We start from the raw sequence: 16,686 nt of genomic DNA on the forward strand, positions 1-16,686 counted from the left end.
GTTTGCTGTTCTCTCCATATTTGTTCACTTTAATCCTCTCAGAACCTCCCATCTATCTACTTAATGCAAAGAAGTAGAAACTTGTTTACTATTGCTACATCTCAGTAGCTATTCCTGGGATTGGATGACCATAAAAGACTGAAATGAAGAGGTGATATATCCTTCAATACATGTATTTAACAGGGTACTTATATAAAGAACAAAAAAAAACTCCCATATATCAATAAGATAATGCAGAAAATCCAACAGAAAAGTGGACAAAAGACTTCCATAGGTGCTTCAGAAAATATGATATCCCCTGGGAATAAACAATTTAGCCATCAGAGAAATGCAAACTACAACCACAAAGAAATACCACTACACACTCACTAGAATTGCTAATATTTAAGAGTCTGATAATATCAAGTGTTGACAAGGATTTGGGGCAACTGAAATTCTCATACAGCCACTTTAGAAAACTGTCATATACTATGTACCAAAACTAAACTAGTTTACACTAGTTTACACTAGATACACTAAGATCCTGCAATTCATCTCCTGGCTACCTAGCCAACAGATATGGATATACATGTTCACCAAAAGACATGTCTGAAAAATGTTCATCACAGCATTGTTTGTAGGTCCCACATTAAAAACAATCCCAAATATTTGTCAACTGAAGGATAAATATTAATACAAATCATATTAATTCATCTATTCATAGAAGTCATGCAAGTTATATACAAGTCATAGAAGTTATATGTTTATACAATACAGTACTAGATTGCAATGAAAAACTACAATTACATGCAACATAATTGTGTCTCAAGTACAGTATCCTAACTCTCACAAATTTTCTAAGTTCCATTCAAATAAAGTTTAAAGGCAGGCAAATGAATCTATTATGTTTGATATGAGAAAAGGGGTTACCTTTTGGGAAGATAGTAACTGCAAGGCGGGATGTGGGGGAATTTCTGTGGTGCTGATGTTCTTGGTTTGAGCATTGTCTACATAGGTGTGTTCACTTTGGAAAATTCATTGAACTGGACCATTATGATTTGACGTTTTGCTGGATGTCTTATTTCCATAAAAGTTTGCTTAAAAAAAAAACAACTCCAGTCCAAATTGATTCCTCTCTTATACTAGAGTACAACTTTCTCAAGTAGACTTGTTTCAGATTGTTTGAAATATTATTAGCCTTTTCTACTATATTTGGATTTCTAACTCGAGGAAAAATAATACATACTTACTGGATAAGCAAACTATATTAAGCCTTTATATAACAGGCCCTATTTCAACCACTTTTCCTATTCCATTTTATCCTTAAAAAATACCCTCCTTAGTTAGCTACTATTTTCATTCTAGGAAAATGAAATGTTAGAAATGCTAAGTAACTTGGCAAAGGTCACTGAGTAAAACAGGAGTAAACTGAGGCATTCTAATGCCACAGCTCTTATTCTTACCTACAAGATCTAGGATAGACTTAATATTTAATATTTCAGGGCTTAGGAATAATATGTCTTCAAATTCTTTTGGTAAATGAAAGTTCACATTTCTTTTGGTAAAGTCAAGATTATATTCTCTTACATGAGACTATCTAATACAAAATCTTGTTATGCATCATCAAATGGGCCCTTCACACTGCAATGTGTAATCCTAGTGCTCTCAGATTGACTTTTTCACTCACTGCCCAAACTTTTAATCTCCTCAAGTCCAAACTTCCCTCATCTCAAAATTACCCATCATGGCTTTTCTCAAGTTTATTCTGTTCAGATGTTGTCTTATACCTCTTTTACTCCCACCTTCAGATGCCACCCCACCCTTGGATCAAAAACAGCCCCATCAATCACTCCTCCACTGGCTTCTTCTACTCTACCTACAAACACTTGAGTGCTCTGGGTGAGTAATCCATAAACATTTGATGACTAGCTGCACGAATGGCCCCTAAATCATCCTCGGCTTTTGGAACATTCCCTCCTTGAATTTTCATCTCTAGTCTGTCACTTTTCAGTTTGCTGATATTTTATGATGAGAATTGTCCACTAATCTTCTCAAGACACAGTTCTGACACCCAGTCCAAAAAAAAAAAAAATTAGTTTTTCCATACCTATAGAATTTTCAAAATTTCTGAGGCATGATCCTCATTGGTCCTCTTTGACATGGCCCTAATTCATATTTCTAACTTTATGCCCACCCTTTGTTCTCACAAACCAGTTTCACAAACTGGCTTGTCATTACAAACAAGTCAAACTAACCTTTTTTTTTTTTTTTTTTTTTTTTTTTTTTTTTTTTTTTTTGAGACGGAGTCTCGCTCTGTCGCCCAGGCTGGAGTGCAGTGGCGCGACCTCGGCTCACTGCAAGCTCCGCCTCTCGGGTTCACGCCATTCTCCTTCCTCAGCCTCCTGAGTAGCTGGGACCACAGGCGCCCGCCACCACGACTGGCTAATTTTTTTGGTATTTTTAGTGGAGATGGGGTTTCACCGTCTCGATCTCCTGACCTCGTGATCCGACCGCCTCGGCCAACCAAAGTGCTGGGATTACAGGCGTGAGCCACCGCACCCGGCCAAACTGAACTACTTTTTTCTGGTCTCTATGGTTTTGCTATAGGTGGTCTCCTACCTGGTACCTCTTTTCCCACTCAAAATCCTATCTACCCATCAATCCTTAGACATACACCTTCTCTCCCATAAATCCTTTCATGTTTCTCCAATTAGACGCATATTTTTTGACTTCCTATGATATCCCTTTCTGGCTTGTTATAGTTATTTGCATGTATATTTAATATTTTTCCTAGACTGTGAGTCCTTTGAGGAGAGTATGCCATTCTTATTTATCTTGTTTTCCACAATTCTTAACCCAGTGCCTGGTGGATATGGGATCTCAATAATCTTGAGTGGAATGGTAACATGCAATTCTGGCAGTGCAATGGCCAGGATTCCCTTCATAACTACTTCTAAGACCTCTGGGTTTCCCTGAGTCACAGCTGCAAAATATCAAAAGCTGTCTAATAGGATCACTTTTCAGTTCAGTTAACTGACACAGAAGGGTTTACTATGTGACCTAATAACTGAACTATCAAAAACTTTGCAATATTTCATTTAATTCTTACAAGTAGATATATAACATATAATAATGTATAAGAGTTTTAATACATAAAAGGCCATGTTACAACATAATGTGATAACAAAGTACCTTCCTAGATATGTTCTACCACTGGTTAGGAATTGGGTAAATTAGTGTATGAGGCTAAGTACAATCTAGGGGGTGAGGATTACAACCAGAAAGCAGTCAATGGTGGCTATAAAAACAAATTACATAATTCCAATACTGACTCCAATGTATACGTTTTGAGAGATCTTATTGAACATATATTCCTCGTAAGTATCTGAGTTTCTAAGTCACAGTCTTTCAAACAGATATATTGCTCAGAGGTGGCAAGGGTGATTCACTGGAGTACCCAAAACATTATTTTTTAGGACATATACTCATACACTCCAGGAAAATAAGCAAGATTTACTACATGGGGCTATATGTCAGTCTGACGTACAACATTTATAATTCATTAGATTTCCTGACAGAAGAAGGAGACCATCACTCTGTCATCCACTTTCAGTGTACTCACTGCAGCTCATACATGCACACTGAGGAAGATATATGAACTCTATCATACGTATAAACTCAAAATCCTCTGTAGTGAGATGAGGAGTGCCAGGAGGAACTGCAACTACAACTGCTGCTGCTGCTGGTGGTGGTTGGTTTATGTTTTAGTTTTAAGCACGCAGACTTTTGCTGGTTACGTTTAAAGTCGTAATGATGAATGGGCTCATAAAGATGAATTACCAATTTTTATATTACCAAAAAGAGGCTTGTTCCAAATTTGCTGAATTTTTTTCTATGAGAAAAATGTGGTACCTAATATCTAGTCTTTAAGGTGAAGAAAACATTTAGCAGTAGTTGAGAAAGCAACTACTTTTGGAAACTCCTTCTACTCAGGAGAGAACATTTTGTTTGGAAACGTTTCTCCTGCTAGGTGATTTTGCCCAGGGCATTTGTTTTTTTGAGACAGAGTCTCGTTATGTCACCAGGCTGGAGTGCAACGGTATGATCTTGGCTCACTGCAATCTCTGCCTGCCAGGTTCAAGCGATTCTTCTGCCTCAGCCTCCTGAGTAGCTGGGATTACAGGCACGCGCCACCATGCCCAGCTAATTTTTGTATTTTTAGTAGAGACAGGGTTTCACCATGTTGGCCAAGATGGTCTCGATCTTACTGACCTCGTGATCTGCCTGCCTCGGCCTCCCAAAGTTCTGGGATTACAGGCATGAGCCACTGCGCCCAGCCTCGCCAAGTGCATATTTTTAAAACTTTGAAGCAAACATTTCAGAAACAATATGCCAATTGTATATTTCTAAAATGTTGAAACAAAAATTTCTAATCTATTTAAATGGCTTCTGAATATTTCAAAGCTTCACTGAGTTTTAAAGCTTCTTGTTAAAATATTGAACTATAGCTTCTTTTAGTAGTACTTCAAGAACTGAATGACCTGGAAAATAGAAATTTGCAAAGCAAATTTCAATTTTTTTCCAATAATTATTTATACTGGATTTGAAGTCAATTACTGGTCAGTGATAAACTTTGTTATTTGGAGGTATTTTGTGAGGTATATTTTTCAGCTAAAGAAGTTATTGAAACCATATATTGAAATAAACCATATTTTAAAACTGCTATAGCACAGTGTTGAAACAAAATTTTCAAAAGTAACGCGTCTACTACTTTGAAAAAAATTAAATGGTTAGAACAGTTGTGAGAGAAAAGTTACTATTCACAAAATAAAAATTATATTTAACATTAATTATTCAACTTACCCTTTTAAATTTACACTTGTATATCTTCTATAAATCACATAATCATATGTTAGTTTATGTGTGCAATGTATGACTATATAATACATATATATAAGGGCACATTCTCAAAATGTTCTACTGAGAATGATATATATGATCAAAAAATTAAAAATCAAATGACTTAAAAATGTTTATTCCTAACTAGGAATAAACATAAAAAAGTTAATGTCTGAGTGATGTGATAATGTAGAAATTAAAATATGATTTTCTCAAACTATTGGAAGGTAACACACAAAGTTTCTATAACAAAAATTTGGGATATTTAAATGTACTAATATTAAGAATGCTTATATATCTTTTATAAACAGCCTCAATATACAGCACATAGATATTGTGGAACACCGACAACAATTTCTTGAGATTCTTAAACATTCCTGAAGCATTATGCCTGAAAAATAGGAGAACTGCCATGGAAACATGGACACTTTCACTTTCTTTAACATGGAAACATATAGAAAAAAATATGGCCTATAACCATTTCATATTGAGAGTTTTTAGGGTTATTTTATACTGTACATTCCAACATTATCTCACTCACACACACACACACACACACACACACACAGTCTCTTCTTTTATGATCTCACCATTAATTAGAGTATCCACTGAAATTTTTCCCAGGCCATACATTTCAAATCTGCAGGGCCCAATTTTGTCTTCAAAATTATTTTCAGAACATCATATCTAGGACAAACTATACATCCATCTACATTCTGTTCTTTGGTGACATATGAAATCCACATATGCAGAAAAGGTAGATGCTGCAATTATGCAAAATATTATTCTTTTATGGTAGGGAATTAGGACACTGCTTATCTCTTGCCAGGTTATGACACAGTAGCCTACTAGTTTAGGCTTTGTAGAAGGAAAAATTGCCGAATTATTTTATTGTTAAATACAATCTTCATTACTAATTCTTGGATTATCTCAACCTAGTAAGCCCCAAATATTATGGGTCTTCAGTGTGATAAATCACATGGTTGTTACTGAAATGTGTTAGAAATCTCACCCTGCATTCTGACCACCTGTTTATTAATTACATTCATTACTAAACTGCAAACACCTTGTCCACAGTGCCTGGTTTATTTCTAGTGACCAGTATGATGTCTAATATGTAGTAGATACTCATACTTTTGGGGAGAATCAGTGAATGTACTTTAGAAAGATACAATAGAAAACATAATAAATGGAGAAATACTAGTTAAATACTTAATTGTTATGAGAAATCTATTATAAAATTTACTTTTAAAATATATTTCTAACCTGTTTACTACGCTTATATGCCTTTTTCAAATTTAAGAAAACAATTACTATGTTTTCACTGAACACTCAACTTTACAAAGTCAACATAAAGAAGTGGCAGTTTCTTGAAACTATTTGCCTACACATTACCTGGCTCCTGCTGGCCTTAGGAGCAATAGAGGCAGTTTCTTCCCGAGTGCATTTCTCTTAAATGGGAGCTACAGGGGGAGGCAGAGCCCAGCACCCTTTGCTCAGACCCTTAGTGCTCTTTTCAAATGGACAAACTTCAGATTTACCAGTGTTTGCTGCTACTACATGCTCATTTCTTCTTCTTCCTCTTATCCTCCTCCTCCTCCTCCTTCTTCTTCTTCTTCTTTTTTTTTTTTTTTTTTGAGATGGGGTCTCGCTCTGTCACCCAGGCTGGAATGCAGTGGCACCATCTCGGCTCATTGCAACTTCCACCTCCCAGGTTCAAGCGATTCTTCTGCCTCAGCCTCCAGAGTAGCTGGAATTACAGGTGCATGCCACCATGCCCAGGTAATTTTTGTATTTTCAGTGGAGACAGGGGTTTCACCATGTTGGCCAGTCTGGTCTCGAACTCCTGACCTCAAGTGATCCAGCCGCCTCAGCCTCCCAAAGTGCTGGGATTACAGGCATGAGCCACTAGGCCCGGCTTACATGATCATTTGTGACAGTGCTTCTATTTGTTGCATTCCATTATATCATATAATAGATTTAGAACAGTATATATTTTTTTCTGCACAATGTTTCAGAAGGACATTTTTTTAAGAAGAAACACAAAGTGAATGAGCCAGAACTTAGGGTTCAAGTAGCAAGCTTTCATTCAAAAAAAAAAAAAAAAAAAAAAAACTTTCTCTTTTTTTGTGTGAGGAAAAACAATCTTTAAGGCAAAAAGGAAAAAAATATATATTCTCTTCACTACTGTTGGATAGTCATCATTCCCAAAGCACACTGGAATACACACTATTTGTTTACCAAATATGATTTCATTCTATGTCAGGAATAAAAACATTCCAAGAAAATAAATAACTTCTAAAATGAAACTTAGTGAGAAAATATAAGTTGATTAATATGAATTTACTTAAAGAGCATTTGCTAGTTGAATTATGTTACACATAATGTCCCTTACTATATATGAATAAGAAAAGTAAAATTTTTACTCACCTTTTAAAGACTACCTTGGTCATAAGCATATCTATTTTTAACTTATTAAATAAATTTGCTTACATCATTAATTTGTATTCATTGTTTATAATATATAAAAAGAAAATTATAAAAATTTCACAGTATTGAAAAATTGACTGCTAACAAATAAGTCTGATACTTTTAAATCCCAGTGTCAGTTTCTAACAGGAATATTATGTAAAAAATGCAATAGCTTATACGTAAACTAAATACAATTATGAAAACATACACTATTCAACAATTAAATGTTTAATAAGAGAAATTAACAGTTTGCTATTTAAGAAAAACACCACCAAAAGAAAGGAGGCATTCCTTATATTAATAATATAAGATCTGTTCAGTGACTCGGAACATTTTAAGTGCAAGGAGTAAAAATACATCATACATATGAATGACATAAAGCACAAAGCCACAATACCCACTAATAAACGGGTTAAAATACAATCATTTCACGCTGACTGATCACCAAAAATGTAGCCATTAAATTAACGTAGGTTAAGATTTATTTATTCCTTTTTTTATTACAGCACAAGACTTTCTACAACATGAAGAAAATTTAAATGTATCTTAAAGCTTTCTAATAATATTTTAAATAATTTTACATTTCACATTTCATTTGCTTTAAAATGAAAAATGTTTCCGAGATTTCATGTCACTCACTCATACACACACACATGCATGCATACACACTCTTAATTTTCTACTTAGTCAACAGGATCTGCTGAAGTTAAAGTTATCCATGAAAGAATATTAATCTGATATGCTAATAAGGTATTCTGAAGTTTGTCTAATATGCACCAACATTGAAAGAGGTAAAATGTTATATTTGGTATTGACAACAGAACTTCAGATCCCCTAAACCCATTTAATATAAAAGGCTAATTTAACAAATAAATATGCTTCATATAATAAAAGAAATTCAGTCACAGTACTTCATACATACAAAAAAGTAAATATGATTGTAAAAATTCTATACAAACCTTTATTGTGATTCTTAAAACTTCAATATCTTCAACTTATCAAAAAAATAAAAATATTACATTTCTTCATAGTGGAAAGAGTGAATTATTCAATGAACTCCTTTTGGGATATACACGTAGTAACACTAAATAATTCTGCACATCTGTCTTACTATTTGGCCATCTGTGATTATTGTTTTCTTGGTCATTTGTTTTTGTGACGTTGAAAAGTCACCTATACACAGGACTTTAATGAACATTCAGATTTTTCACTTGTGATATAATTTACATACAAAAAATAGCATAACAAAAATATATTGGAATATAGTATTAGATACATTTACATAAACATTGCATGAATATCACAGTGGATATGTAGAGAAGGTTGATAAACCTTAAAATGTAAAACATCAAAGGATCAAAAACATCTAAAACTGAGCTGGAATGAATTATTTGTAATTTTAATATTCTGTAAATCTAAGTACCTTTTTATGTTAAACTTAAAAGCATTATAATGTTTATTAAATAGAACAGGGGTCAGCAAACTTTTCCCAGAAAAAGCCAGATAGTAAATATTTCAGGCTTTGTGAGTTACAGAGTTTCTATTGCAACTAATCAATGCTACTGCTGTAGTGCAAAACCAGCCATAGATAACACATAAACAAATGAGCATGACTGTGTTCCAATAGAACTTATTTACAAAAATAGGCAACAGGCCAGATTTGGTACATGGACCATAGTTTGCTGACCTCTAAAACAGAGAATCTGACTCACAAACACTTAATTTTAATTGCTTCAATATCTAGTATAAAGCATGAGACCTAAGTAAATGTTTAATGCTTGGTGAATTGAAGTCTTGAATGGGTAGGGAAAATAAAACGTCTGTGCTCAGAAACAAATGCCATTACAATTCAATCTCATTAGCGGTTAGGATTCTGCTTTCCTAACTGGGAAAAAATTCCAAGAAAGTAATCCATAGTCTTCTTAAGAACTAGGCTTGCAAACTAAAACCAATAAAATGAAAGAAAATGCAACAGAGACATAGTAAGCAGAAAGTGGATTTCCAATCTAAGGATAGCTAATAAAATATCTTTTTACAGTGAGTTCTTATAGTATTTGAAATCTCCCCAAGTAAACAGTAAACTCCATGGGATGAGAAATCTGTTTCAATTCTCTCTGGATCGCAGTGCCTAGGATATAGTAGATAGTCAGTAATGACATTTATTAAGCACCTATGTGAGTGCTTTCCATGGCAAAATATGTTTTTCATTAGTTCCCACAAGATGATGGTCCTTTGAGGCAGCAATTTTACTTTAAGATCCTCCTATAAAGTTAAAATGTTCTGTTGTTTAGTATCATCAGTCACACTTTGACTATAAAGATGAATTTCAGCCTGAACCAGAGCTTGACCTACTCTTCAAATAACATGACTTGAAACTTGGGTTTGCATCTTATTATAAAGATGTTTGAGTAGGGCAAAACAAAACAAGAGCAGGCATCAAGGGTTGGTTATAAAACTGGAGTTATAACTGATTTTCAAATAAAGAACCACTTAGCTTTATAAATTTAATTACAAATAGATTATAAACTCAAATCAGTCGTTTTTCACTTAATGGAAATGTACTTGGCCATTCATGATTTAAAAGATCAATGGTAATCAAAATGCCTATTTCAATATAGTTATATATTAATTACTTCTCAAAAAAAGATATTTGAAGACTACTAAATAATCATTCATGAACAAAGTTTATGAGTTTTGTCTATGGTGCCAATAAAAACCCAGAAAATTAAAATACTCCCAAATCACTAACTCCACAATGTGGGAGAAATGCATACTCATATAAATTATTACATAAATCAAACTTTTGCGTGATATATGTAAAACACTGTAAACGAGTTACGTTATGGAAGTAAATTTCTCTACTTTTTTAAACATAATATTTTCACATTTCCAAACAAAATAATAAGTAGGATAATGACAAAAAACAAGTTTTAAAGAATACTATTTGGTTTTTGGAGTGGTTATGGATATCAACAGATGAAAGCCACACATATTATATGCTTAAGCAAGACACAGCCTTAATTTGCCATTTTTACAAGCGTGATGTCAACATTATATATAAACATAAATAATACAATAGTCCTGATTAATTGACAGCAAGCCAAAGATAAAATGGAGAAAAATATTTCCATTCGAACAATAGTATGGTTCAAAGTTCACATATTAAAAAATAAATATATAAAAAAAACTATTATATATGTTACACTACTTGAAATTAAATAGATTCCCCTTCCAAACTATCAAATTTCAAAACACAAACCAAGAGGGCCAATGATATACTTTAAAAATAAATCGGACAAGATAAAGTGTATGCATTCCACAATTTATGAAGAGAATAAATTAAAGCAAAAGAGACAAAATAAAGCAAAACAAAACAAAAAAGAATAAGAATATTATCATACCATACACAGCACGGAATACTATGCAGCCGTAATAAGGAATGATATCATGTCCTTTACAGGGACATGGATAGAATTGGATGCCATTACCCTCAGCAAATTAATACAGGAACAGAAAGCCAAACACTCCATGTTGTCACTTATAAGTGGGAGCTGAATGATGAGAACACATGGCCACATGGTGGGAAACAACACACTGGGGCCTGTTGGGGGAGGAGTGTGGGGGCAGGGAGAGCATCAGGAAGAATAGCTAATGGATGCTGTGCTTAATAGCTAGGTGATGGGATAATCTGTGCAGCGAACCACCATGGCACACATTTACCTATGTAACAAACCTGCACATCTTGCACATGTACCCCTGAATGTAAAATAATAGTCGAAGAAAAGAAAAACAATGAACTCTCCGTCACTCAGACTCAAACTTTAAAGTATGACATGTTAACAAACAAGAGTGCTATCATACCAATGTCCACGGTTCCTGATGCCATGACACATCAGCAGGGCAAGCATGCATATGACACTGTATTACGCTAGGTGGCTTGTTTACGATTTCACAGTTGTGATCTTCTAATATTTGGCCATTGGGAAATTGACATATTACAAGTCTTGATTTTCTTCCTCCTCCACATGTTTGTGAACACTAAAAACAAGAATAGGAAAAGTCAAAACTATGTGGTTTTAAAGATAATAATGTATTGCTTCATTCACTGTTTAAACATAATTAGTAATTATGTTTACTCTAGTAATTTTAACATAATTAGTTTACTCTAGTAATGTTACTCCAGTAATGGTAGCGTTTAAGTTTATAATTACTTCATAATTATCAACATTTCTCCCTAGACAAACAAATAAATCAAAGTTTCAATTCCACGACTTTAAAAATTGACCAGATTTTGAGGATTAGTATCATAATATATTTCAATAAGATATCCAGGACCTATAAGATAATGTTGGCAGGTTAAGCCAGAATCAAAATTTATTTATCTAAGTAACGAGCATTAATTACATAATGTACAATATCCAATCAGCAGGTTACTAAGTAACCATGAAAGCTACTAATAATAAGGTATGTTTAATTTTATAAACATGAAATGTTCAGTATTTATAATATAAAAACAGCAAATAACAAAACAGCTGTATAATGTGAACCAATTTCTAAAACTCATGTGGAACAAAAGCCTGGCAGGAAATATACCAAATCTTGCTAAAAGTTTGTATCTCTATTTGGGCATATAATCTGAATTTTCAAAATAAGTGTATGTAAACTCAGAAATAGAAGTTACTTTCATTTTGGAAAACAGTAAAAGTGTATCTTAAAAATGTGCTTGATATGTATTAGCACCTGATTTGGGTGTACTTTAAAAACATGGTTTCAAACTCCCAATGAACAGAAATTATGTGCTAAAAATCATTAAGCAAAAACATTTGACTAATTAGGTCATTCATTTTATTTATCCAAAGCTAATAGAAATTTTTGCTTCTTATTTATTACCATTCCACATTATGAAGGAGGTTAGCATTAAAAGTGACTTTTAAAAATTATCTTTTTATTTCCAGTGCCTAGAGAGTGCCAGTACATGGAGCAAGTGCTCAATAACTGACAACTATCTGGCTTAAAGAAAAAGATTTGCCAAATGCATAACTTAGTAATAGGATTAAACATGCTTTATATTTTATTCTAGTTTTCTATTTTTATATCAACCTAATTTTCTAAGAAATTAAGAGAATACACCAATTTTAGAAAGATACTAGTAATTCAAAGACATATTGCCTAGCATATTAGAGTCTGTTGAAAAATCTAGAATATGCATTTTTTAAATCATGAATGAGTGACCTAAACCATGACAGAACATCTATTAAAAGAACATGGTTTAATCACTCAATTAGAAAAAAAAATCTAGTCAGGAGAATCACTTGAGGCCAGGAGTTCGAGACCAGCCTGGTCAACACGGTAAAATTCCCATCTCTATTAAAAATAAAAAAAAATAGCCAGCCATGGTGGCACACACCTGTAGCCTCAGCTACTCGGGAGGCTGAGGTGGGAAGATCACTTGAGCCCAGGAGGTGGAGGTTGCAGTGTGTCGAGATCACGACACTGCACTCCAGCCTGGGCAACAGAGTGAGACCCTGTCTCCAAAAACAAAAACAAAAACAAAAAAAATCTTTTTCTTTTTTTTTTTTGAGACGGAGTCTTGCTCTGTCGCTCAGGCTGGAGTGCAGTGGTGCAGTCTCGGCTCACTGCAAGCTCCGCCTCCCGGGTTCACGCCATTCTCCTGCCTCAGCCTCTCTGAGTAGCTGGAACTACAGGCGCCCGCCACCACGTGTGGCTAATTTTTTTGTATTTTTAGTAGAGACAGGGTTTCACCGTGGTCTCGATCTCCTGACCTTGTGATCCGCCTGCCTCGGCCTCCCAAAGTGCTGGGATTACAAGCGTGAGCCACCGCGCCCGGCCTTCAAAAAATCTTTTTCTACATAGTATAGTGAAATCAGATTATCGAACAGTATAAGATGCTTTTTACTTTCAGTCTTCAGAGATGTAATAATCTTACAAGTTTAGAAAATACTGTGACTTACTTCTCCCCAATTTCCGTAGTTCCACTGTGGACAAGGCCCTGAACCACAGTGCTGTACCTCTGGAGGCTTGGAGGCTGCATCGCAGTAACTAGCACTTTGTCCATTTTCATCCTGGCAGACCACAGCCCTATGCTGAAGACCTCCAGAACAACTGCTAGAGCACTGACAAGAATAAAACACAAAATATGCACAAACTGCGGATTCCACATCATGAATTTACATGGTTAAAAAGAAATCAGCATTGACTCAATAAAAATCAAACTCTACATTAAAATCTCCTTCATTGGAATCACAATTTGAATTGAGAAAATCTGTCAAAACACTTGAGTTTTACTGGGAGCTTCATTAGAATTTGTTGATGAAAAGGTGGGACTTTCAAGTTTGCATTAGGAAACAATTTTCACTTCTATCGTAAGTGTTAAGTAAAAAGAAATTAAAGTTTTGAGGTCTCACTAGAAAGAAATAAAAGACAGTATTAAATTACTTAACTTTACACTGGTGTTTTTCTTTATTTTGTACTATTAATGTTATGTAAAATATGAACTACAACTATACCATTTGTAGTTTGTCATGATTTTATACCAGCTTATTGTATTGCTATCACAATAATTTTGGGATTTAGGTTTATTCATAAACATTTATAGTCTTACCCCTTAAAGCGTTTTCTTTTGTTTTTATTATCATGAATTCTAATCAGATTGTTAGTATATATCAATAGTACATTCCTCCGTAATCATAATAACACATTAGTGCATAATTCAATAAGAACTCTAGCATTTGTAATGAGCATCAAAGACGCTTAATCCTTTTAATATTTAAACTATTGATCTTGAAATAAATTTAGCATTTAAAGTACTTATGGCATCATATACATACTTGTTAAAAGGATGTAATATAACAAAATTACAGAATTAATATAACTCAATAAAGATGACTTACTGATCCCCATGGTCCGGTTCTCCACTGGTTTCCTCTGACTGATGGATGGACCACCTGATTTTCATTATCTTCAAGTTTGTGAGTTAATGGCAAATTCGTGCTTAGATAATAGCTTGGCTGCACAGGGGAACTAGGAAAGTGGCTGTGTGCAGGAGGGCAGGCTGCCAGGCTACATTCCTGTTCCATCAAAGGGCGAACTTCAGGATCACAGTAATTCTCGTCAATTGGCTGATGGTAGTTCGTGCATAAAACTTGTCTAGTTGTTTTTCCACGGCCACAGGAAGCTGAACACTGATCAAAAATTTAGCCAATGGTAATATACAACATTAATTTATATTTAATATCAAATATATTTAAATTTTTCATTTTCTTTTTTTCTCATAGGAATACTTACGGGTGACCAATCCCCTGCTTGCCACTCTCCACAAGGGGTAAAACAGTCCCATATTTCAGCAGGTCGGGGTAAGTGGGCACAATATGATTCATCTGCTATTCTATCAAGAGCATCACGACAGCTTACATAGCGGGCTTGAGTACCTCTTCCACAAGATACGGAGCACTTTTTAAGAAATCAAATTGTATCCAGGCATTACACAGTAGTACCTCACCCGTGTCCCTTATACATAACTGTTACTCACATTTCTAAAACATCCAGTTTCTTGAGAAATTTTAAATTATTATAGATAATATTACCTGACATCACTTCTGAGTCAAATAAAGATGGGGTAGTGAATATTCCAATCAGTTTAGATCATAAATTTCACAAATAATGTATAACAATTTCAATAATGCATAAATATAATGATTTAAAATAATGCTTAGTTATTTTCTAAAATTAAAGATCCTGAAAATATTTTAGGTAAGAGAATCTTATGATATCAATAAAAATAATTTTGATATATAATATCTACTATCTAAGTAACAGGTATAATTCCATAATTAAAATATTCAGAGAATATGTGAAGCTTAAAAATACATATTCTATAAGATTTTAGTAACGTATACTCCACATACATTAAAGCTTTCAGTGTAGAAAAATAGCATCAAAATGTTTGTAGTTTAAATAAAAGCCGATAAAGCCTAATACTAAATCTGTTTCTCATAACAACCTGTGACATAAGTATTATTAGTATTCCCATTTTGAAGATTAGAAAATAGACTCAGAAAACTTCAATTTCTTGTCCAGAGACACAGAGCTCTTGAAAGGCAAAGGACTTAGCCATTAATTCCTAATTCTAAACCCTATACTTCTTTGATACCACCAAAATACCTGAGAATAAATGCATACATTAATTTGTGAAATCTCTAGCAACCATTTTGTTGATGTCTAAAAGCCGCTGTAATAGACCCTGTATCTATTAAAGAAATTCACTTACTGGGGTCCAAGAACCATGTCGCCATTTTGCCATCTTTTTTATGAGAACAGTTGATAATGAAGTGGTCTCAAGTTTAGAAATAAATGAGCAAGGTGTAAGTACACAGTTCTGTTCAGAAGAAAAATGGATCTCGTAAAACATTAATTAATGACTGATTTATACAAAATCTAATACTTCACTTCTTCTGTATGTCTCAAGAACAGTTCCATACTAAATTACAAATTGGTAATATGAATGTTTTCATTTTCAAAAGCACTAACTACAGTATTGTCAAGTGTCAGTAGTGGATAATGACTGAATCCTAAAGTTTGGACCATTCTGTTTGATTGCTGAAAAGGAAAAGAGCATCAGTCCTTTAAAAATACTGCTCAGCTAAAACATTCTGAATGGACACAAAACTCTACCTTAAAAAGCACAATACACTTTAGGAGTTCATGATATTTATAATAATAGATATAATCCTTCTTCTTCAGTTCAAAGAATGGAAATTCACAAGTTAAATGAGTGAGCCCTTAGCAGATAAAGAGTAAAAAAAAAAAAATTCATTAATAAAGCTACAAAGCTGGCAAAACCAAGAACAACAAATTCTACATTTTTGCCTCTCTCTCACACATACACGTTTTTAAGGAATACAAGTTTAAGTGGAAAAAAACAAGTAAAGAAATAATTTTAATACATCAATAATCTTTCTGTCTCATAAATCTTTTTGTTTGTAAACCATGAGTCTTTTTACCTGTCTGTCACTGGGGCGACTAGCTTCATGGCATTCTGTGTCCTCTAACACCGCACTAACTAGCTCATTGACACATTTAACATCTCTCATCTGATACCCATGTCCACATGTGGTTGTGCACTGAAAGAAGAATATGAATAGATATTAAAAAAACATTGTTTTCCAAAAGTTACATAAACTTCTATTTTCTTAATGAATACCCTGTTAATAATATACTTTCAATAATCTTTTTATCAGTCCTTTATACCAGATTTAAGACTTAAAAAGAGCAAATTCAATAAATATGCATGTTTATTCAAATTTAGTAAATACCAAT

At 33.8% G+C, this 16,686-nt stretch overlaps 1 protein-coding gene across 1 annotated transcript in view; it reads right to left on the reverse strand.

Annotated features, from left to right (window-relative positions):
* Positions 1–16,686, reverse strand: part of ADAMTS20 (ADAM metallopeptidase with thrombospondin type 1 motif 20) — a 201,467-nt gene that overhangs the window by 60,691 nt on the left and 124,090 nt on the right. The window contains exons 23-28 of the mRNA XM_055249241.2: positions 16,371–16,490; positions 15,638–15,745; positions 14,656–14,820; positions 14,262–14,552; positions 13,323–13,484; positions 11,212–11,388 (exon numbers count right to left, since the gene is read on the reverse strand). Coding sequence (XP_055105216.1) covers positions 11,212–11,388; positions 13,323–13,484; positions 14,262–14,552; positions 14,656–14,820; positions 15,638–15,745; positions 16,371–16,490 — 1,023 coding nt within the window. The remainder of the gene's footprint in view (positions 1–11,211; positions 11,389–13,322; positions 13,485–14,261; positions 14,553–14,655; positions 14,821–15,637; positions 15,746–16,370; positions 16,491–16,686) is intronic.

This window comes from Symphalangus syndactylus, chromosome 17 (genome assembly GCF_028878055.3).
Source record: "Symphalangus syndactylus isolate Jambi chromosome 17, NHGRI_mSymSyn1-v2.1_pri, whole genome shotgun sequence".
NCBI classification, from domain to species: domain Eukaryota; kingdom Metazoa; phylum Chordata; class Mammalia; order Primates; family Hylobatidae; genus Symphalangus; species Symphalangus syndactylus.